The following is a 23,538-nucleotide window of genomic DNA, read 5'->3' on the forward strand; positions in this document are numbered from 1 at the left end:
GCTTCACGTGTGATAAGTTATGGCAGATTGCTAGATCTTTTGACGTTTGACATGTGCATGCACAAACATTGTCTGAGAAAGCTACAATATTACGATAGGAAATCAATGAAAAAATATGATCTGTCTAAGTCTATCCCCATCCGTCTGTCTAACTCTTACTTGGTATCAATTGATATTATTATCTGTCATGTAACTGAGCTTGTTAATGAGGAGTAACTAGTAATAGATAAATGACATGACAGTTGAATACTTTCATTAAACATCTTACATCCTCTGTTGCATCCTTATTTTTGATTCTGCAACTTCTCAATAATTACTATTGACTTTGCCCAGTAGCAGTTGAGCTGGAAGGTTTTACTCTTAATTTGATGTCATTTCCCCAGCAATTCTGTGTCCTGCAATCTGCAATGAAATGGAATATCAGTCAGATCAGCCCCTCGAAATTACCCTTTAGTTCGTTTCCTTCTCCAAATATTACAAATATTATTAAGACCTACCTCATTGTAATAAAACAGAATATTCCAAAGTAACGTACATGAAGTAAATTACTTTTGAAGGGGCGGCAGAGTGGTTAGCACTGTGCACCTATCGGGTTTGATTGCTGCTTCTGACGATTGCATGGAGTCTGTGTGGATTTCCTCCGGTTGCTCCGCTTTCCTCCCACAGTCCGGAGTTGTGCAAATTAGGTGAATTGGCCGTGCTAAATGGCCCAGAGTGTCCAGGGATGTGGGTTAGGTGGATTAGCCAGGAGAAATGCAGGAATACAGGGACAGGGTAGGGGGTGCACCTGGGTAGGAAACTATTCAGAAGATTGCTGTGGACCCTATGGGCTGACTGGCCTGCTTCCACACTGTAGGGATTCCATGATCCAATACTCAAAGAGAGGTTGAGGACATGGGGAGGCTGCAGAAGGACTTGGACAGGCGAGGAGAGTGGGTAAAGTAGTGGCAGCTGGAATACAATGTGGGAAAGTAAAGTTGTGCACTTTGAGGAAGAATAGAGGAGTAGACTATTTTCTAAATGGAAAAGGCTTCAGAAATTTGAAGCACAAAGGGACTTGGGACTCTTGAGTTCAGGAATGTCGTAAAGTTAACATGCAGGTTCAGTTGGTAGTTGGGAAGGCAAATGTAATGTTAGCATAGATAGAAATATGCTGCTGAGGCTGTAAAAGCTCCTGGTCAGACTGCATTTGGAATATTGAGAGCAGTTTTGGGCCCTGTATCTAAGGAAAGACATGCTAGTCGTAGAGGAGGTTCACAAAAATGATCCTGGGAATTATGGGCTTGTCAGATGAGGAGCAGTTGAGAATTTCAGGTCAGTACTCGATGGAGTTCAGAAGGATGAGGGGAGATCTGATTAAGGTTTACAGGATGCTGAATGCCCTGGATAGAGTGGATGTGGAGAAGATGTTTCCTCTCGTAGGAGAAACTCGGACCCGAGGCCACAGCCTCAGCGTGTAGAGATGATCCTTTAGAAGTGAGATGAGGAGAAATTTCTTCAGTCAAAGTGTGGTGAATCTGTGAAACTCATTATTGTACAAGGCTGTAGAGTGTCTTTAAGACAGAGATAGATAGGCTCTTGAGAAGTAAGGTTACAAGGGTTGCGGGGAAAAGGCAGGAGAATTGGGTTGAGAAACATATGGGCAGCACATTGGTTCAGTGGTTAGCACTGCTACCTCACAGCACCAGGGACTCAGAGATTCCGTCCTCAGACGACTGTCTGTGTGCAGTTTGCACATTCTCCCTGCGTCTGCACGGGTTTCCTCTGGGTGCTCCAGTTTCCTCCCACAATCCAAAGACGTGCAGGTTAGGTGAATTGGCCATGCTAAATTGTCCATAGTGTTCAGGGATGTGTGGATTAGGTGCATTAGTAATAACTGATATCAATAAGGATCCTGCAGAAACTTGTGTTTGAAGTATCAGAGAATTGGTGCTACCATACTCTCCTCAACCTCCATTCCTTTAAACTTGGATAATCACTGGCAGAGAGGGATTAGTGTATTTGCCCGATAGATTCAGATGGTGCATCTATGAAAATACTTGGTTATTAAAAAGCAGATAACTAATAAATGGGATGAAATTCAGAGAGCATTGCAGCTGATATTATCATTTACTCTGAATTTTCATGTTCAAACCACTTGTGGAGAAAGGTATTTAGTGACATGTAATCCAGACAGGGTCCAGGCTATTGGTCTGTAAACATGGATTTGAATCCCACTATGGCAGTAGTTTTAAATTAAATTGACATAAAAGAGGGGCATAATTTTAAGGTGATTGAAGAAAGGTTCTGGGAAATGTCAGAGGTAGGTTTTTTCCACAGAGAGTGGTGGTGAGTGGAATGCACTGCCAGCAGTGGTAGTAGAGTCAGATACATTAGAGACATTTAAGCAAGTCTTGGATAGGCACATGGAAGATAGTACAATGAAGGCTATGTCGGTTAATCTGATCTTAGAATAGGATAAAAGGTTGGCTCAACATCAAGGAATGAAGGGCTTGTACTGTGCTGTACTGTTTTATGTTTATGTAATTAAGCACCAGTTTCATGGGTACGATTAAACTGTCGCCAATTATCTTAAAAACCTATAACAAAGAACTGCGAATCCTGGAAATCAGAAATAAAAACAGAAATTGCTGGAGAAACTCAGTGGGTTTGGCAGCATCTGTGGAGAGAAAGTAGAGTCCAGAGAGAGAGAGAGAAACGGTGGTTAGCACTACTGCCTCACAGCACCAGAGACCCAGGTTCAATTCCAGCCTCAGGCGACTGTCTGTGTGGAATTTGCACATTCTCGCCGTGTCTCTCCAAGGAGTATCCCACCCAGACCCACTCCCCCTACCCAGTTACTTTTTTTAACATTTACCTCGACTAATGTAACGAACCTACACATCCCTGATCATTATGGGCAATTTAGCATGGCCAATTCACTTAAACTGCACATCTTTGGATTGTGGGAGGAATTCGGAGCACCCGGAGGACATCCACACAGACGTAGGAAGAATGTGCAAACTTCACACAGACAATCGCCTGAGGCTGGAATCGAAACTGGCGGTGTGGGTCAGCAGTGCTAACCACTGAGCCATTGTGCCATGGGGACCATAAGCAGATAAAAATAGGTTGGCTGTGCTGAAAGCAGCCCAATTTGATGACAGACCCTAGGGTTAGCGGTGGGTGAAGGACATGGAAGAAGATATTCAGGTTCTAAAGTTATTGAATTTGATGTTGAGCCATAAGGGCTGCAGGGTCCCAAAGTGGAAAATGAGATATTATTCCTCAAATTTGTGCTGAGGCTCACTGGAACACTGCAGCAATCCTGAGACAGAAATGTTGGCGTGGAAACACTGTGGTGTGTTGAAGTGGCAGGCAGCTTGAAGCTCGGGTTATATTTGTGGACAGAATGTAGGCGTTTTGCAAAGCAGTAGCCAAGTGTGTTTTTCGTCTCCTCAGTGCAGTGGAGACCACATTGTAAGCAGCGAATACGATAGATTGGATTTAATGAAGTGCAAGTAAATTACTGCTTGTCTTGGAAGTTGTTTCTGGAACCTTGGATTGTGAGAAGGGAGAAGGCAAACCAGCAGGTTACACCTTCTGCGATTGGATGGGAAGGTGCTATGGCAGTGTGGGGAGGTTTTGGGAGTGGAAGAAGCATAGACCAGGATGTCCAGGAGGCAACAGTCTTTGCAGAAGGTTGACAAGGGAGGGGAATATGTGCCTGGTGGTGGCATCCCTCTGGAGATGGTGGAAATTGCAGCTTATGATCCAGATGTTGGTGCTGTGCAAAGTGAGGACCAAGGGGGCCCTTTTGTTGTTGTGACAGGGAAGAGAAGGGGTGAGGGCAGAGGAGCAGAAAATGGGGTGGACACAGACAGCAAGAGGAGTTAGAGATGGACCAGGTGAAGATGATAGCAGATTTAAAATTGGAAGCAAAATTGGTAAATTTTTCCAGTTCCAGACAAGAAAGGGAAGCAGCACCGATAATGTCAATAATGTATTGGAGAAAGAGTTGTGAAAGCTGACCATGTAAGGTCTATCTGTTTACTAATGTCCTTTACGGAAGGAAATTTGCCCTTCTCACTTAGCCTGGCCTATATGTGTCTCCTGATCTGTAAGAATGTGGTTGACTCTTAGCTACTCTCAAGGCCAATTAGAAATAGACAACAATTGCTTACCTTGTCACCATTTATCTCTCCACCCTGGAGGCTCCATGCCTCCATTCTTCATGAAGGCTTTTGCCCGAAATGTCGATTTTCCTGCTCCTCGGATGCTGCCTGACCTGCACCTTTACCTTTTCCAGCACCACTTTGATCTCTACAACAATTGCTTACCTTGCCACCAATGCCCACATTCCATGAGTGAATAAAAAATGTTTACTTACTTCTCACTGAAACACTTTTGGGACATGGATGTTATGTTGACTCAGCTGTTGACTGATCTTTGCAGCTGTTAACATTTAGTATTTTAGTTTTTTTTCTTCACTGTCCTGAATGAGATGTTTAAAGCTAAATTAATTCGGAACCATTTACATTTTACGAAATTAATAAACAACTATTTGCATTTCAGTACATTCCCAGGAACAACTAGTCATTTTTACCATTCTGTAATTGGGTTAAGATACCCTCGAAAAATGATGGACCAGAAGTATTAGTTTTGTTGCTCAGTTACTTTTCTGCGAATCACTTCTTTCCGCTCAATACAATGGGCAGTACAAATTGCATAAGACAAAACCAAAACAGCATTTTGTATTGGTTCGAATAGGAGGATTTTTGTCAGCAATCTAAGGACCAACATTCTCAAGTGAGATTTAAAATATCCCAGAAAAGGAAAAGTTCCATTTCTGGTTCTTTAATTTACCTACATCTCTCAGTTTTTTTAAAGCCAAGAGACCCAATAGATCTTTTTGAAAACCTATACCACTTGTATCCATTAGAAACTATGTGCATTTTATTTTATGAGATTGTTGGGAAAAAATTTATTTTCTGCTTCCGTGTGATGTGGGAGTGGCTGGTTCAGCCAATATTTGTTGTTCATTCCCAGTTGCCCTCAAGAATGTGGTAGTGAGCACCTCCTTAAGTGCTGGATCCCTTGAAGTGTAGGAACTTGCAATTCCAATACAGAGAGAATTTCAGGATTTGCACCAGTTTTACTGAAAGAACAGTGATGCATTTCCAAGTCAGGATGTTGAGGAGTGGTTTGGAGGGGAACTTGCAGCTGGTGTTGTTGCCAATGGAGCACTTCATGGCAGTGTAACCACTAGGAGGATCTCCACATGTGCCGTGTCATGCCGAAGCACAGCTGCTGCTTCTGCCACTCACAGACTTCGGAAATCCATGCAGTCGCAGAAACAAATACAGCAAACGCTGTTACTGTGCATCTGCTGCCATTTTAAGTGATAGAGGCCACAGTTCAGGAAGGAGCTGCTAGGAGCGTTGGTGAGCTGTTATACAGTAAATCTGCTGCCACTGTCTTTCAGCAGTGAGGGAGTGAATGTTCAAATTGGTGGACTGAGTTGCAATCAAATGGGCTATTTTATTCTGGATGGTGTCAAGTTTCTTGTCTACTGTTGGAGCTGTACTCATCCAGAAAAGTGGGGTGAGCTTTCCATCACACTTGTGCCTTGCAGATGGTGGACAGGCCTGGGGGGGGGGTGGGAATGTCTGGAAGTGAGTTACTCATAAAACTGTACAGCATGGAAACAGATCCTTTGGTGCAATTCATCCACGCCAACTAGACATCCAAATCTAATCTAGTCCCATTTGCCAGCATTTGGCCGTTATCCCTCTAAACCCTTCCTATTCACAAACCCATCCAGATGCCTTTTAAATGTTGTAATTGTACTCTTCCCCCACCACCTACTCACATCAGGATTCCCAGCCTCTGACCTTCTCTCTTACCCACAGTATTTATATGATTGGTCCAGTTCAGTTTGTGGTCAGCAGTAACCCCAGGATGTTGATAATGGGGAATTAATATTGGAATGTTGATAGCTATGGAAATTCCACGGAGGTTCAAGTGGAGATTGTTGGATTCTTTTTGTTCAAAATGGACATTGCCTGGCTCCTGTGTGGTGCAAGTTTTCATGTTAATAGCAATTAATAAAAGAGTGACGGTGTTTACGTCAAGACTTCAGTGAATCAATTTGAGATGCTGTGCTTTCGCAAGTCAGAAGGAAGTGAAATGTAAAACTCTGGACAGATGCCCTCACTCTTACTCTTCCACACTGTTCAAGTATTGCTGCTCTTCCAAACTGGAGCCAAATACGTATCTGACAGTCTGGCATTTCATCAAGCTATGTGATACTTCTATTTAAGGTAAAGCAGTTTTGAAATCCTGCTAATGCTGCACATTTCACATTAATATGCAGCAAAACTTGCCCTTTTGTAGCAGTGTTTCTCCAGCATTCTGTGAAATATCTAACATTTTTGTATATTAAGTTATACGTTATTAAGTTAAGCAGATGACATGGTGCCACAGTGGTTACCATTGCTGCCTCACTGCACCATGGACTCGGGTTTGATTCCAGCCTTGGGCAACAGTCCGTGGGGAGTTTGCAGTGTCTGCGTGGGTTTCCTCTGGGTGCTCTGGTTTCCTCCCACAGTCCAAGGATGTGCAGGTTAAGTGAATTTACCATGGTAAAAATAACCCAGTAGTGTCCAGGGACAAGTAGGCAAGGTGGATTATCCATGGTTTTAAACAAAAACACTTGCAGGGTTACGTGGATGGGATAGTTGGTACAGACTTGATGAGCCAAATGGTCCGCTTCTGTACTGTAGGGACTCTATGATTCTGCATTATAAAAATGTCAAGTCTCTACTTCTAACAAAATGCCTGCACTTATTTTTGTTCTCTGTGTGACCTGATTTGACAGACTTATTATTCTTGTATTCCTAAACCTAGTTGTGGCTGTATTATGCAAATATTAATCTGTGTTATGATTATTGAGCCTGATCCAGCAAATAGGTGCCAAACTCAACAATGTGGATTTTTTTTTTGGCTTTATTGAAGTTTCAAAACAGCATTGAGAGTGCAGCTTTATATTTGATTCTTAACAATAAGAGGTGTGTTTATTTTGTGAAAAATCAAGTTAAACACCATGGTTGTTGATTCCCCTTGAAATGTTTTTAGTCACAAAAAATTCACTTGATTGTGGAGTCTGATTATGTCTGAAAATAAAGTTGGGTTTCTTTAATGGTGTGTTTGCAAAGCCAATGCATGTTATTTTAAATGGTTTAATCTCTTTTTACACACAAAGAAAATTTTAAAAAATTCAATCCTGAAATATATACAGAAAGTAAATCAATGAAATGTATAAATAATTAAATCACACCATGATTGAATAGTGTCTGAAACCATATATCCCACTTAGCGTCATAGAGATGTAAGCATATAAACAGACCCTTCGGTCCAACTCATCCGTGCTGACCAGATATCCCAACCCAATCTCGTCCCACCTGCCAGCACTTGGCCCATATGCCTTTCAACTCTTCCTATTCATAAACCCATCCAGATGCCTTTTAAATGTTGTAATTGTACCAGCCTCTACTATTTCCTCTGGCAGCTCATTCCATACACGGACCATCCTCTGTGTGAAAAAGCTGCCCCTCAGGTCCCTTTTAAATCTTTCCCCTCTCACCCTAAACCTATGCCCTCTAGTTCTGGAAAAAGACCTTGTCTATTTATCCTATCCATGCCCCTCATGATTTTATAGACCTCTATAAGAGAACCCCTCAGCCTTTGATACTCCAGAGAAAACAGTTTCAGCATATTCAGCCTCTTCCGATAGCTCAAATCCTCCAACCCTGGCAACATGCTTGTAAATCTTTTCTGAACCCTTTCAAGTTTCACAACATTCTTACCAAAGGAAAGAGACCAGAATTGCATGCAATATTCCAAAAGTGGCCACCAATGCCTATATTCAATGCTCTGATCAATAAAGGAAAGCATGCCAAATGCCGCCTTCACTATCCTATCCACCTGTGCTCTACTTTCAAGGAACTATGAACCTGCACTGTAAGGTCTCTTTGTTCAGCAACACTCACAAGACTTTAACATTAAGTGTATAAGTCCTGCTCTGATTTGCTTTTCCAAAGTGCAGCACCTCGCATTTATCTAAATTAAACTCCATCTGCCATTCCTCAGTCCATTGGCCATCTGATCAAGATCCAGTTGTACTCTGAGATAACCTATTTTGCTGTTGACTACACCTTCAATTTTGGTGCCATCTGCAAACTTACTACTATATCTCCTATGTTCACATCCAAATCATTTATTAAAAATGATGAAAAGCAGCGGACCCAGCACCGATCCTTGTGGCACAACACTGGTCTCAGGCCTCCAGTCTGAAAAGTAACCCTCCACCACCACCCTCTGTTTTCTACCTTTGAGCCAGTTCTGTATCCAAATGCCTAGTTCTCCCAGTATTCCATGAGATCTAACCTTGCTAACCAGTCTACCAAGAGGAACCTTGTCAAATGCCTTACAGAAGTCCACATAGATCACATCCACTGCTCTGCCCTCATCAATCCTCTTTGTTACTTCTTCAAAAAACTCAATCATGTTTATGAGCCGTGATTTCTAATGCACAAAGCCATACTGACTATCCCTAATCAGTCCTTGCCTTTCCAAATATGTATAAATCCTATCCTTCAGGATTTCCTCCAACAACTTGTCCACCACTGGCATCAGGCTCACCCATTTATAGCTCCTTTTCCTTACCACCTTTCTTAAATAGCAGCAGCACATTGGCCAACCTGCCGTCTTCCGGCACCTCACCTGTAAATATCGATGAAGCAAATATCTCAGCAAGAGGCCCAGCAATTAACTTCCCTTCTCAGAGTTCTAGGGAACACTTGATCAGGTCCTGGGGATTTATCCACTTTTATGTGTTTCAAGACATCTAGCACCTCCTCTTCTGTAATACGGACATTTTTAAAGATGTCACCAAATATTTCCCCATATTCTATATCTTCCATGTCCTTCTCCACAGTAAACATTGATGCAAAATACTCATTTCGTATCTTTCCCACTTCCTGCGGCTCAACACATAGGCTGCCTTGCTGATCTTTGAAGGGCCATATTCTCTCCCTGGTTCCCTTTTGTCCTTAATGTGTTTATAACATCTCTTTGGATTCTCCTTAACCCAATGTGAAGAAGCTATCTCATGTCCCCTTTTTGGCATCCTGATTTCACTCTTAAGTATTACTCCTACTGCCTTTATACTCCTCTTAGGATTCATTCAATCTCACGTGACATATACTTCCTTCTTTTTCTTAATCAAAACCTCAATTTCTCTAGTCATCCAGCATTTCCTACACCTACCAGCCTTTCCTTTCACCCTAACAGGGATATATTGTCTCTGGACTCTGGTTATTTCATTTCTGAAGGCTTCCTATTTTCTAGCTGTTCCTTTACCTGTGAACATCTATCCCCAATCAGCTTTTAAAGTTCTTGCCTAATACCATCAAAATTAGCCTCCTTCCAATTTAGAACTTCAGTTTTTCGATCCGGTCTATCCTTTTCCATCACTATTTTAAAACTAATAGAATTATATCACTGGCCTCGAAGTACTCCCCCACAGACACCTCAGTCACCTGCCCTCCCTTATTTCCCAAGAGTAGGTCAATTTTTGCTTCTTCTCTAGTAGGTTCATCCACATATTGAATCAGAAAATTTTCTTGTACCCATTTAACAAATTTCTCTCCATCTAAACCCTTAACACTATGGCAGTCCCATTCTATGTTTGGAAAGTTAAAATCCCCTACCACAACCACCTTATCTATTCTTATAGATAGAGTCATAGAGATGTACAACATGGAGACAGACCCTTCCGTCCAACCTGTCCATGCCGACCAGATATCCCAACCCAATCTAGTCCCACCTGCAAGCACCCAGCCCATATTCCGGCAAACCCTTCCTATTCATATACCCTCCAAATGCCTGTTAAATGTTGCAATTGTACCAGCCTCCACCACATCCTCTGGCAGTTCATTCCATACAAGTACCACCCTCTGCGTGAAAAGGTTGCCCCTTAGGTCTCTTTTATATCTTTCCCCTCTCACCCTAAACCTATGCCCTCTAGTCCTGAACTCCCCAACCCAGGGAAAAGACTTTGTCTATTTACCCTATCCATGCTCCTCATAATTTTCTAAACCCCTATAAGGTCACCCCTCAGCCTCCGACGCTCCAGGGAAAACAGCCCCAGCCTGTTCAGCCTCTCGCTGTAGCTCAAAACCTCCAACTCTGGCAACATTCTTGTAAATCTTTTCTGAACCCTTTCAAGTTTTACAACATCTTTCCGATGGGAAGGAGACCAGAATTGCACGCAATATTCCAATAGTGGCCTAACAAATGTCCTGTACAGCTACAACATGATCCCAACTCCTGCACTCAATACTCTGACCAATAAAAGAAAGCATTCCAAACGCCTTCACTATCCCATCTACCTGCAACTCCACTTGCGAGGAGCTATGAACCTGCATTCCCAAGGTCTCTTTGTTCAGGAACACTCCCTAGGACCTTACCATTAAGTGTATAAGTTCTGCAAAGATTTGCTTTCCCAAAATGCAGCTCCTCACATTTATCTGAACTAAACTCCACCTGCCACTTCTCAGCCCATTTGGTCAAGATCCTGTTCTAATCTGAGGTAACCCTCTTCGCTGTCCACTACACCTCCAATTTTGGTATCATCTGCAAACTTACTAACTGTACCTCTTATGTTCGCATCCAAATCATTTATGTAAATGACAAAAGGTAGAGGACCCAGCACCGATCCTTGTGGCACTCCACTGGTCACAGGCCTCCAGTCTGAAAAATAACCCTCCACCACCACCCTCTGTCTTCTACCTTTGAGCCAGTTCTGTATCTAAATGGCTAGTTCTCCCTCTATTCCATGAGATCTAACCATGCTAATCAGTCTCCCATGGGGAACCTTGTTGAACGCCTTAATGAAGTCCATATAGATCAAATCTACCGCTCTGCCCTCATCAATCCTCTTTGTTACTTCTTCAAAAAATGCAATCAAGTTTGAGAGACATGATTTCCCATGCACAAAGCCATGTTGACTATCCCAAATCAGTCCTTGCCTTTCCAAATACATGTACATCCTGTCCCTCAGGATTCCCTCCAACAACATGCCCACCACCGACGTCAAGCTCACTGGTCTATACTTCCCTGGCTTGTCCTTACCACCCTTCTTAAACAGTGGCACCACGTTAGCCAACCTCCAGTCTTCCAGCACCTCACCTGTGACTATCGATGATACAAATAGATAATTGAAATCTCCTTACACATTTGTTTCTCAATTTCTTGCTGGCTATTCGGGAGTCTATAATACAATCCCAATAAGGTGATCATCCCTTTCTTATTTCTCAGTTCAACCCAAATATTCCCATATATGTATGTATGTATTCCCAGGAATATCCCATGTATTCCCGACTCAGGCGACTGACTGTGTGGAGTTTTCACGTTCTCCCCGTGTCTGCATGGGTTTCCTCCCACAGTCCAAAGATGTGCAGGTCAGGTGAATTGGCCATGCTAAATTGCCCGTAATGTTAGGTAAGGGGTAAATGTAGGGGTATGGGTGGGTTGCGCTTCGGCGGGTCGGTGTGGATTTGTTGGGCCGAAGGGCCTGTTTCCACACTGTAATGTAATGTAATCTAATCTAATCCTCCCTAAGTGAGGCTGTAACGCTATCCCTTATCAAAAATGCCATTCCACTCCTCTCTTGCCTCCCTTTCTATCCTTCCTATAGTATTTCTATCCTGAAATATTAAGCTGCCAGTCCCGTCCGTCTCTGAGCCACGTTTCTGTAATTGTTATGATATCTCAGACCCATGGCCCTAACCACACCCTGAGTGTATCTGCCTTCCTTGTTAGGCCTCTTGCATTGAAGTAAATGCAGTTTAATTTATCTATCCTACCTTGTTCTCTGTTTTGTTCCTGCCTGCCCTGACTGTTTGACTCGCTCCTTTTCCCAACTGTACCAGTATCAGGTTGATCTCTTTCCTCACTATTTCCCTGGGTCCCACACCTCCACCTTATTAGTTTAAATCTCCTGAGCAAATCTAGCAAATTTCCCTGCCAGTATATTTATCCCCTTCCGATTCAGGTGCAATCCATCCTTCTTGTACAGGTCACTTCTATGCCAGAAGAGATTCCATTGATCCAAAAATGTGAATCCTTCTCCCATACACCAGTTCCTGAGTCACGCATTCTTCTGTTCTATCCTCCTACTCCTACCCTCACTAGCTCATAGCACTGGGAATAATCCAGGTATTATTACTACTCTCGAGGACCTGCTTTCTAATTTGCTGCCTAATTTGCTATGTTCTCCCTTAAAAATCTCATCCTTTTCCCTTCCTTTGTCGTTGGTTCCAATGTGTACAACAATCTATTGCTGGTCCCTCTCCCCTTTGAAAACATTCTGCACAGTCTCTGAAACATCCTTGATCCTGGCACCAGAGAGGCAACACACCCTTCTGATTTTTCGCTGCTAGTTGCAGAAACGTGTGTCTGTGCTTCTGCTAGAGAGTCCCCTGTCACAATCAATTACTTGGAACCCAACGTACCCCTCATTACGTTAGAGTTGGTCTCAATACCAGAAACTTGGTTGTTCATGCTACATTCCCTGAGAGTCTTTCACCCCCTACATTTTCCAAAACAGCATACTTGTTTGAAATGGGGATCGCCACAGAAGACTCCTATGTTATCTGCCTACCCCTCCTACCTTTCCTGGAGTTAACTCATCTATGTGACTGTATCTGAAGCTTTTCTCCCTTGCTATAACTGCCATCTATCACACCCCAGCTCTTGTAAATTCCTTATTACCTCAAACCGCCGCTCCAACTGATCCATGCGATCTGATAGGATTCGCAACCAAAGGCATTTCCTGCAGACATAATTATCAGTAACATGGAACTCTCCCTAAACTCCCACATCCGACAAGAAGAGCATATCACTCCACTAAAGGCCATCTTTACTCCTTCACTATATGCAGCTCTAAAAAAGCAGTGCTCCAGGGTAACTTAGTACTTATGGTTTATATTTTAAAAAGATTAATCAAGAGACCGATCTCAATAAAACATATAATAAAGAAAGAATCCATTCTATGCACTACTGTAGACTTACGGCAAGGTTACACGTTAAAAATTATGCACTTATCTGTTCCTGTGCTGTGCATCGCCCACACTGGTTTCTCCAAGGTCAACTGTGAATTTTGCTTAATATTTCCTAGAAGCACTCCGATGTCCAGAGGGAAATGAACTCAAACAGCAAAGGCAGTAACTGTGTAGATTCACAGCTGTGTCAGTTAGCAGTGTAGGTTTCTTTCTCTCCCTCACTGACCATGTGGACACTGCCTTTTGTCTGTCTTCCTCCTTTAAAAGTGTAACTGTTGTGATCTTCTTACCCCCAAAGTTCCAAAACAACGCAACAGCTTAGATATAAAACAGTAAATCCTGCACCTGGAATTCAAGGAAATCGCCTCCAACACCTAGAATACCTCAAAAAAGGAGCAGCTCTTACAGCCACAATTTTTCCCCATCCTGACTTCTCTTGGTAATGAAAATTTCATCCAATCTGTGATGTATTTTATTTGTGGTTTGGTTCTGTTCTCTCAACTTTTGCTTTAATCTCCCAGGGTTATTAATTTCCTAACACTTATTGATCCTTCACTGATTGTTTACTCTCACTCTCACACTCTCTCTCCCCCCCCCCACCTTTCCCTGTTTTGCAATTCCCTCACCAGTTTGTCCACACTCTGCAAGTCCTGTTCATTAAACATTCCTTTTTTTCTTGTTTTCTTTTCCCCTGATTCTGTTTTCAGAGGCTTCTGTCACTGCCTGTTCTTCTCCGGTCTTATTCTGATTTTATTTTCACCATGTGTTTCTTCTCTGTTAGTCTCTGTCCTAAACTGACTCTCTCTAACTTGAGGGAGTGGAGCTATGCAAGCACAGCATAGAAAAAATCCAATTTTTTTCAGGCATTATCAGCATATGGAGGGCAGTCTCACATCCTTATAAGGACACACCCCATTCAGATGCTTCCATAAATGAAAGTTCACTCGCGTTTTCTTTTCAGGTTCATACCAGGAATATAACTAAAATCCATTATTTATGCAGATTGTGTGTTACCTCACATAGCTCTATATTTGTTTTGTTTTTGTAGATCTCTTCACAGTTGTTAATCATACACCGACATCACAAATATATTCAGTTACTATTTAAAATTTTGAAAACAGTTTTAAAATTGTCATGTCTAAACATGCATCGCAACAAGGCTGAAAACTAGCACCAGTAAGTTCAATTATTCGAAAAGGTCAGGAAAAGTTTTTTAAAATTAATTCAGAGGATGTGAGCCTCACTGGGCAGGTCATATTTATTACCCATCCCAACTTGCTCCGAGGGCAGTTAAGTGTCAACCAGATTGCTATGTAGGCAAACAGAATCACATGTAGGCCAGATTAGGTAAGGGTAGCAGTTTCCTTCCCTGAAGGGTATTAATGGACCAGATGAGTTCAAATCTTCAGCCCAATTTATGTTTACGTACTTAGACTTGAATTAATAAGAGAAATTGTGTGGAATATGTGTTGCAAAAGGTAATGCAGACTTAGGTGAAATTCTTCAAGTTAGACTGCAACTCAGCCACAGAGTGACAGAAATAACAATGCTGAAAACAAATTCTGGATCCGTCAAGGAACAGGGAAGATTGATTAAGACCAGGGATTGAGAACTGCCTTGGATTGTGAAGGCAAAAACTCGATTGAGAGGCAGATAGATGCTGTGAAACAAAGCGTTTCAAAGTTCATCTGTCAGGATATGTGACATAGGTGTGAGGAAGGGTTTTTGGACATTTATTTGGAAGTGTGTGCTAGTTTGGTTAAATGGTTTGAGGCAGTGACTGGGTAATTCTGTTGACAGACTCGCTAGCTTTTCTGAATGATAGCGAAAGTGGTGCAATTCTGAGCGTCACAGAAAGGTGTGTGAGATGTGTCACAATCTGTGGGGCAAGGAGATTATTTGATTTTTTTTGTGTGTCTGTTATGTCAAACTTTGTAGGATATGCCAAATAACTTGAATGGTCCCCATCATTTGGACTTACATTTATGATCTTACAGGACGTTACTGCTTGATCCTGCAAGACTTCAGATCCAGAATGTCACAAGCCAGGATGCTGGCCTTTATGGATGTACAGTGAGCAGTGAACTTGGAACAGATACTGAAACCTCGTTACTACTGTATTCAGGTAGGTGTGATTTGAAATTCAATCTAAAAATAATGTTACAGAATTAGAAATTCTATAATATGTTTTTAGTAATCAAAACAAAATTTGCATATGCTAATATTACAGTGACTTAATCAGACGAGTAGTTACTTTCATTTGTTTCTGTGTGCGATAGTGAAATTGTGATTTTTTTTAAACTAGTACAGACATAAACAAAAATCACTTATCTAGTAAAAACATGTTACTTTTTCTGACTTATTCAATGTATTTTAGTTTTGTAAATTGTGAATGGAACATCTCCCAAGTTCTTTCAAGACAAAAGGAATGTTGGGAAAGGAATCACTATCTGTATTTAAAAGGAAGGTTTTGACAAGAGGGAGGCAAGTTTCTGACATTGATCCAGAACTCCATTCCTCACAGCACTGTGGGTGTATCCGCTCCCCAGAAAGGCAACTCATCACCACCTGCTCAAAGGATATTTAAGGATGGGCAATAAATGTTGGCCTCACGAGCGACATCCACATGCCATGAACAATTCTTTTAAAAACAACTTGTAGCCAAAGATGGAGCAAAGGGTTAAATTTGATGCTGAAGCTGGGTTCCCAATGTGAAAGTCAATGACAATCCTGCCTACATTTGAACATAGAACATTACAGCGCCGTACAGGCCCTCGATGCTGCACCGGCCTGTGAAACCAATCTGAAGCCCATCTAACCTACACTATTCTATTCTCGTCCATATGCCTATCCAGTGACCATTGAAATGCATTTAAAGTTAGCGAGTCTGCTAGATTAGATTAGATTAGATTCCCTACAGTGTGGAAACAGGCCCTTCGGCCCAACAAGTCCAGACCAACCTTCAGAAGAGCAACTCACCCAGACCCACTTCCCTCTGACTAATGTACCTAACACTGTGGGCAATTTAGCATGGCCAATTCACCTGACCTGCACATCTTTGGACTGTGGGAGGAAACCGGAGCACTCTGAGAAAACCCACGCAGACACGGGGAGAATGTGCAAACTCCGCACACATAGTCGCCCAAGACTGGAATAGAACCTGGGTCCTTGGCGCTGTGAGGCAGCAGTGCTAACCACCGAGCCACTGTTGCAGGCAGTGCATTCCACGGCCCTAATACTCTATGAGTAAAGAAACTACCTCTGACATCTGTCCTATATCTATCACCCCTCAATTTAAGGCTATGTCCCCTCGTGCTAGCCATCACAATCCGAGGAAGAAGGCTCTCACTGTTCACCATATCTAACCCTCTGATTATCTTATATGTCTCAATTAAGTCACCTCTCAACCTTCTCTGTAATGAAATCAGCCTCAAGTCCCTCAGCCTTTCCTCATAAGACCTTCCCTCCATACTAGGCAACATCCTTGTAAATCTCCTCTGCACCCTTTCCAAAGCTTCCACATGCTTCCTATAATGTGGTGACAAGAACTTATGCAAGGCTCCAAGTGTGGCCACGCCAGAGTTTTGTACAGCTGCAGCATGACCTAAAGGTTCTGAAACGCAATCCGTCTACTAGTAAAAGCTAACGCACCATATGCCTCCTTAACAACCCAATCAACCTGGATGGCAACTTTCAGGGATGGACACCGAGATCTCTCTGCTCATCTACACTCGTAAGAATCTTACCATAAGCCCAGTACACTGGGACGGCACAGTGGCTCAGTGGTTAGCACTACTGCCTCACAGCAGCAGGGTCCCAGGTTCAATTCCAGCCTCGGGCAGACTGTCTGTGTGGAGTTTGCACATTCTCTCCATGTCTGCGTGGGTTTCCTCCCACAGTCCAAAGACGTGCAGGTCAGGTGGATTGGCCATGCTAAGTTGCCCATAGTGCTAGGTGCATTAGTCAGAGGGAAATGGGTCTGGGTGGGTTACTCTTCGGAGGGTCGGTGTGGACTTGTTGGGCCGAAGGGCCTTTTTCCACACTGTAGGGAATCTAATCTAGAATCTAATCAACTCTGCATTCCTGTTACTCCTTCCAATGTGAATCACCTCACACATTTCTGCATTAAACTCCATTTGCCACCTCTCAGCCCAGCTCTGCAGTTTATCTATGTCACTTTGTAACCTGCAACATTCTTCAGCACAATCCACAACTCCACCGACCGGCATGATATTCGCAAATGTACTAATTCATCCTTCTATACCCTCATCCAGGTCATTTATACAAATGACAAATAGCAGTGGACCAAAACAGATCCTTGCAGTACTCCACTGGTAACTGAGCTCCAGGATGAACATTTCTCATCAACCACCACCCTCTGCCGTCTTTCAGCTAGCCAAACCACTAAATCACTCTCAATCACATGCCTCCTTATTTTGTGCAATAGCCTACCATGGGGAACCTTATCAAATGTCTTGCTGAAATCCATATACACATCACCAACCACCTTACCCTCATTGACCTGTTTGATCACTTTCTCAAAGAACTCAATAAGGTTTGTGAGGCACAACCTACCCTTCACAAAACCATGTTGACTATTCCTGATCAACTTATTCCTTTCTAGATGATTATAAATCCCATCTCTTATAACCTTTTCTAACACTTTACCCACAACTGAAGTAAGGCTCACTGATCTATATTTACCAGGGCTGTCTCTACTCCCTTTCTTGACCAAGGGAACAACATTTGCTATCCTGCAGTCTTCTGGCACACTTCCTGTAGACAATGACGAAGTAAAGATCAAAGTCAAAGGTTCTACAATCTCCTCCCTGGCTTCCCAGAGAATCTTAGGATAAATCCCATCTGGCCCAGGGACTTTCTATTTTCACACTTTACAGAATTGCTAACAACTCCTCCTTTTGAATGTCAATCCCATCTAGACTAGTTGTCTATATCTCAACATTCTCCTCAACAACATTGTCTTTTTCTAATGTGAATGCTAATGAAAAATATTCATTTAGCGCTTTCCCTATCTCTTCCAACTCCACGCACAACTTCCCACTACTATCCTTGATTGGCCCTAATCTTACTCTTGTCATTCTTTTATTCCTGATATACCTATAGAAAGCCTTAGGGTTTTCCTTGATCCTATCCGCCAACGACTTCTCATGTCCCCTCCTGGCTCTTCATAGCTCTTTGTTTAGATCTTTCCTGGCTAACTTGTAACTCTCAAGCGCCCCAACTGAGCCTTCACATCTCATCCTAACATAAGCCACCTTCTTCCTCTTGACAAGAGATTCACCTTCCTTAGTAAACCACAGCTCCCGCGCTCGACCACTTCCGCCCTTCCTGACAGGTACATACTTATCAAGGACACGCAGTAGCTGTTCCTTGAATAAGCTCCACATTTCAATTGTGCCCATACCCTTCAGTTTCCTTCCCCATCCTATCCATCCTAAATCTTGCCTAATCGCATCATAATTGCCTTTCCCCCAGTTATAACTCTTACCCTGTGGTTTATACCTATCCCTTTCCATCGCTAAAGTGAACAAAACCAAACTGTGGTCACTATCACCAAAGTGCTCATCATATCCAAACCTAATGTGGCCTCGCCCCTTGTTGGCCTGTCTATATACTGTGTAAGGAAACCCTCCTACACGCATTGAACAAAAACTGACCCATCTAAAGTACTTGAACTATAGTATTCCCAGTCAAGATCGGGAAGTTAAAGTCCCCCATAACAACTACCCTGTCACACTCGCTCCTATCGAGAATCATCTTTGCTATCCTTTCCTCTACATCTCTGGAATAATTCAGAGGCCTATAGAAAACTGCCAACAGTGTGACATCTCCTTTCCTACTTCTAATCTTAACCCATACTGCCTCAGTAGATGGGTCCTCAAATGTCCTTTCTGCAATGATAATACTGTCCTTGACTAACAATGCCACACCGGCACCCCCTCTCTTTTACCAACATCTCTGTTCTTCCTGAAACATCTAAATCCCGGAACCTGCAACAACTATTCCTGTCCCTGCTCTATCCAGGTCTCTGAAATGGCCACAACATCAAAATCACAGGTACCAACCCATGCTGCAAGTTCATCCACCTTATTCCGGATGCTCCTGGCGTTGAAGTAGACACACTTCAAATCAACTTCTTGGTTGCTGGAGACCTATTGCAACCTCAAAACCTCATTTCTGACCTCACTACACTCAACCTCCTGTATACTCGAACTACAATTTTGGTTCCCATCCCCCTGCTGAATTAGTTTAAACCCTCCCAAAGAGCATTAGCAAACTCCCCTCCAGGATATTGGTACCCCTCTGGTTCAAGTGAAGACCATCCTGTTTGTAGAGGTCCCACCTACCCCAGAAAGAGCTCCAATTATCCAGGTACTAAAACCCTCCCTTCTGCACCATCCCTGTGGTCACATGTTTAACTCCTCTCTCTCCCTATTCCTTGCCTCGCTAGCAAGTGGTACAGGCAACAAACCAGAGATAACAACTCTGTTTGTTCTAGCTCTAAACTTTCTCCCTAGCTCCCTGAATTTCGGCCTTAAATTCCCATCTCTCTTCCTACCTATGTCGTTGGTGCCTATGTGGGCCATGACTTGGGGCTGCTCCCCCTCCCCCTCAAGGATGCCGAAGACACGATCAGAGACATTACACACCCTGGCACCTGGGAGGCAACACACCAACTGTGAGTCTCTCTCGTTCCCACAGAACCTCCTATCTGTCTCCCTAACTATGGAGTCCCCAATGACTAATGCAAACCAACATTTGGCTGGTCCACAACAATCATTGGTCTCATTTCATTTGGTGTTCTCCCCTCGCCACTGCCTTCAAGCGCACTATCCCACAACTTGACGCAGTCTGTGTCTACCTCCTTCCCAAAATCTTTGAGGAGAAAGTGAGGTCTGCAGATGCTGGAGATCAGAGCTGGAAATGTGTTGCTGGAAAAGCGCAGCAGGTCAGGCAGCATCCAGGGAACATCCTGAAGAAGGGCTTATGCCCGAAACGTCGATTCTCCTGTTCCCTGGATGCTGCCTGACCTGCTGCGCTTTTCCAGCAACACATTTCCAGCTCCTTCCCAAAATCCACAAACAGGACCGCCCAGGCAAACCCATTGTTTCTGCCTGATACTGCCCCACGGAACTCATCATTTTCTACCTTGACTCCATTTTGTTTTCTCTCCTGTTCTGTCCCTGCCCACTTACATCCACAGTTCTTGTGATGCTTTACATCAGTTTTGGAATTTCCCGTTTGAGTGCTCCAGCTGTCTCCTCTTTACCGTGGACGTGTAAAGGGATTGCACCCTAACAGGGTGGTCTCAGGGCTCTCTGCTTCTTCCTGGAATAAAGGCCTGAACCATCACCTCCCTCCTCCACCTGGCCAAGCTCATCCTCACTTTGAACAACTTCTCCTTTAACTCATCCTACTTTCTTCTTATGTGGCCATGGGCACCTGCATGGGTCCCAGTGATGCCCTGTCTCCTTGTGGGGTACATGGAACTCTCCTTGTTCCAGTCGTACTCTAACCCACCCCCCACCCACAGCTCCTTTTCTGGTATATCGATGATGTCATCGGTGCTGCTTCCCTCTCTTGTTTGGAATTGGAGACACTTAACAATTGCACTTCTAATTTCCACCCTGCTTTCACCTTCATGTCTGACTCTTCCCTTTCCTTCCTTGATATTACTGTTTCCATTTCTGGGGATAGGCTGGCCACCAATATCCACTACAAAGCCACTGACGCCCACAGTTACCGCATCCTATTTCCTGTGAAGACTTCATTCTCTCAGTTTCTCCATCTCCGCTGCTTTTGTTCCAAATGCCAGCTTCTATATGTTCCCCATCTTCCTCAACCAAGGATTCCTCATCATTGTAGCTGACAGAGTTCTCAACCATGTCCAACCCATCTCCTGCACTTCAGCCTTCATCCATTTCTTTTCTCCCACAGTGATATTCGGGTCTCCTTGGTCCTCACTTACCACCCCGCAAGCAGCCACTCCCTAGGATTGTAAGCTGCCATTTTAGCCACCTCCAGTGGAATGCCACCCCTAAGCATATATTCCCCTCCCCTCCCTTGTCAGCCTTCCGTACGGACCATTTCCTCTGGGACACCCTGGTCCACTTCTCCTCCACTTGCAACATCTTCCCATGCAATCACAGAAGATGTAACACCCGCCCATTCACTTCCTCCCTCCTCACCATCTAAGGCCCCACACACACCTTCCAGGTGAAGCAGCAATTTACCTGCATTTCGCTTAATCTAGTCTCCTGTATCCGCTGCTCGCAATGTGGTCATCCCTATGCTGGAGAGATGAAGCGCAGACTGAGTGATCGCTCTGCAGAACATCTACATTTTGTTCAACAAAAAGATCCTGAGCTTCCTGTTGCCTGTCACTTCAGCACACCACTGAGTTCCCTGGCCAACATCTCTGTCTCAGGTGTGCTGCGGTGATCCAGTGAATCTCAGAACAAACTGGAAGAACAGCTCCTCATTTTTCACTTGGGAGCTCTACAGCCTTCTAGACTCAATATCAAGTTCAACACCTTTAGGGCTTGAGACACCTTCTCCCATGTCCTTACCCCAACCCCCACACTGGGCCTTGTCATCACATGGGGCGCTACCACAACCATCCCATTGTCAGCTACTATTTGTCCATATTAGCAGCTATTGATTCTCCCAGGCTAAGCTTTACCCATTCCTTTGTTTGTCCAACTATCTCTCTGGGCTCCATCTCCAACTTGTTTACTCATTCTGCATCTGCCCCCACACCTCACCTTCAGCATGTATACCTACCTTTTCCCAGCCCCAATCAGTTCTGAAAAAGGGTCGCTGGACCCAAAATGTTAACTCTGCTTTCTCTCCACAGATACCGCCAGAGCTGCTGAGTTTTTCCAATAATTTCTGTTTTGGTTTCTGATTTCCAGCATCCGCAGTCTTTGGATTTTTTTTTTGTGTCTCCAGAGTTAGGCATGTTTGTCCTGTGAGAGGTTCCGGCAGCCTGGATTGACAAGACGAGGGTGGACTTCAAGGTGATTCAGGATGGCCAGAACCATAGCAGATGCAATACAGTGTGGCTAAATGTGAAGTGACATTCAGCACTTTGGTCTGGAATTTCTGGTCACAGGGTATTGAACCCAAAGATGAGTCACTGCCTCTAGCCTAGCTCCAAGGCTACCCCTAGGTTTTACTGGGCAGTTAGTACTACCTTGCATGGCACGAGGGTGACTCCCAGCAGTGTGAGGGGAAGCTTTCTTAAAGCTGGGGTTAGCCCAATTTGATACCCCTCCTATCAGCTCTCCACCTCCACAGAGAGTGTAAAGTTCTTAGAGATGCAAAGAAGGCCTGAATCAGAGAAGAGTAACATAGGCCTGAATACGTTTACAGAATCCAGGTGAGACAAAATGAGGAAGAGAGTTGTAGATGAGGATAATCATTAGAATCCCTACAGAGTGAAGTAGGCCATTCGGCCCATCGAGTCTCACCGACCATCCAAAGAGCATCCCAACCAGACTCCCATCTCTGTAACCCTGTTAACCCACCTAGCCTGCACATCCCCGGACATTATGGGTGATTTAGCATGGCCAATCCATCCTAACCTGTGCATCTTTGGACTGTGGGAGGAAACCAGAGCACCTGGAGGAAACTCATGCAAACTCCCCACAGAGAGTTGTTCGAGGCTGGAATCGAACCCTGATGCTGTGAGGCAGCAGAGCTAACCACTGAGCCACCGTGCCCCCCCAAAGATGTGAAATTGATGTATGGGCAGGCAGGAAGTCAGTGAAGATTATCAAGAACAAACTAAACACCAGTAGCTTCCAATGCACCCATATAAGAACTGAAAGGGACAACGTTCAATTATTTTTGGAATCATTTATTCTTGGAGGTATTTCTTCATTAAATGTCCAGACATACTGACACTTATCAAGTTACAGTAAAGACCAGGGTGCAAACATTTAATATGGGGAAATGAGACTTAGTGTTGGAAAGGATGCAATTCACACAATACAGGCCGCAGGATTCCATCAGGTGGAAGATTGGAATAATATAGCAGCAAAGCCGTGGAGAAGTGTTCCAGTAAGAGTGGGATTGTTATTGAGGATGAAACAAGCTGTCTTGTTGATGGAAAGAATGCATACAGTTATATTTGCAGTGCTCTATATATACAACTGTACGTAATCTTGGCTTAAAGTTTGAGCATGGTTTGTGATAGCAATCATAGCAGAAAACTGTTCTCCCACTGCGGATTATTAACTGCAATAAATTGTAATCTTATGTCACTTATGATGATGGATAATAGGACCAGGAATCTTGCCAACTGACGCAATCTAATTTATTGTCTACAGGAGGACTCAACAAAACTCATTAGCATTTAGAGTTTTTCCCACAATCACAATGGAAAAAAGTCCATAATCTAAATCCT

The 23,538-nt window shown here is 43.5% G+C and overlaps 1 protein-coding gene across 2 annotated transcripts in view; it reads left to right on the forward strand.

Moving 5' to 3' along the window:
- adamtsl3 (ADAMTS like 3) overlaps positions 1-23,538 on the forward strand; it is a 669,182-nt gene that overhangs the window by 601,117 nt on the left and 44,527 nt on the right. For both annotated transcript variants that reach the window (XM_043677600.2, XM_043677602.2), the window contains one exon: positions 15,104-15,231. In XM_043677600.2, the coding sequence (XP_043533535.2) occupies positions 15,104-15,231 (128 nt within the window). The remainder of the gene's footprint in view (positions 1-15,103; positions 15,232-23,538) is intronic.

This window comes from Chiloscyllium plagiosum, unplaced genomic scaffold, assembly GCF_037043375.1.
Source record: "Chiloscyllium plagiosum isolate Xiang-an unplaced genomic scaffold, Cpla_swu_hap1 HiC_scaffold_39, whole genome shotgun sequence".
NCBI lineage: Eukaryota > Metazoa > Chordata > Chondrichthyes > Orectolobiformes > Hemiscylliidae > Chiloscyllium > Chiloscyllium plagiosum.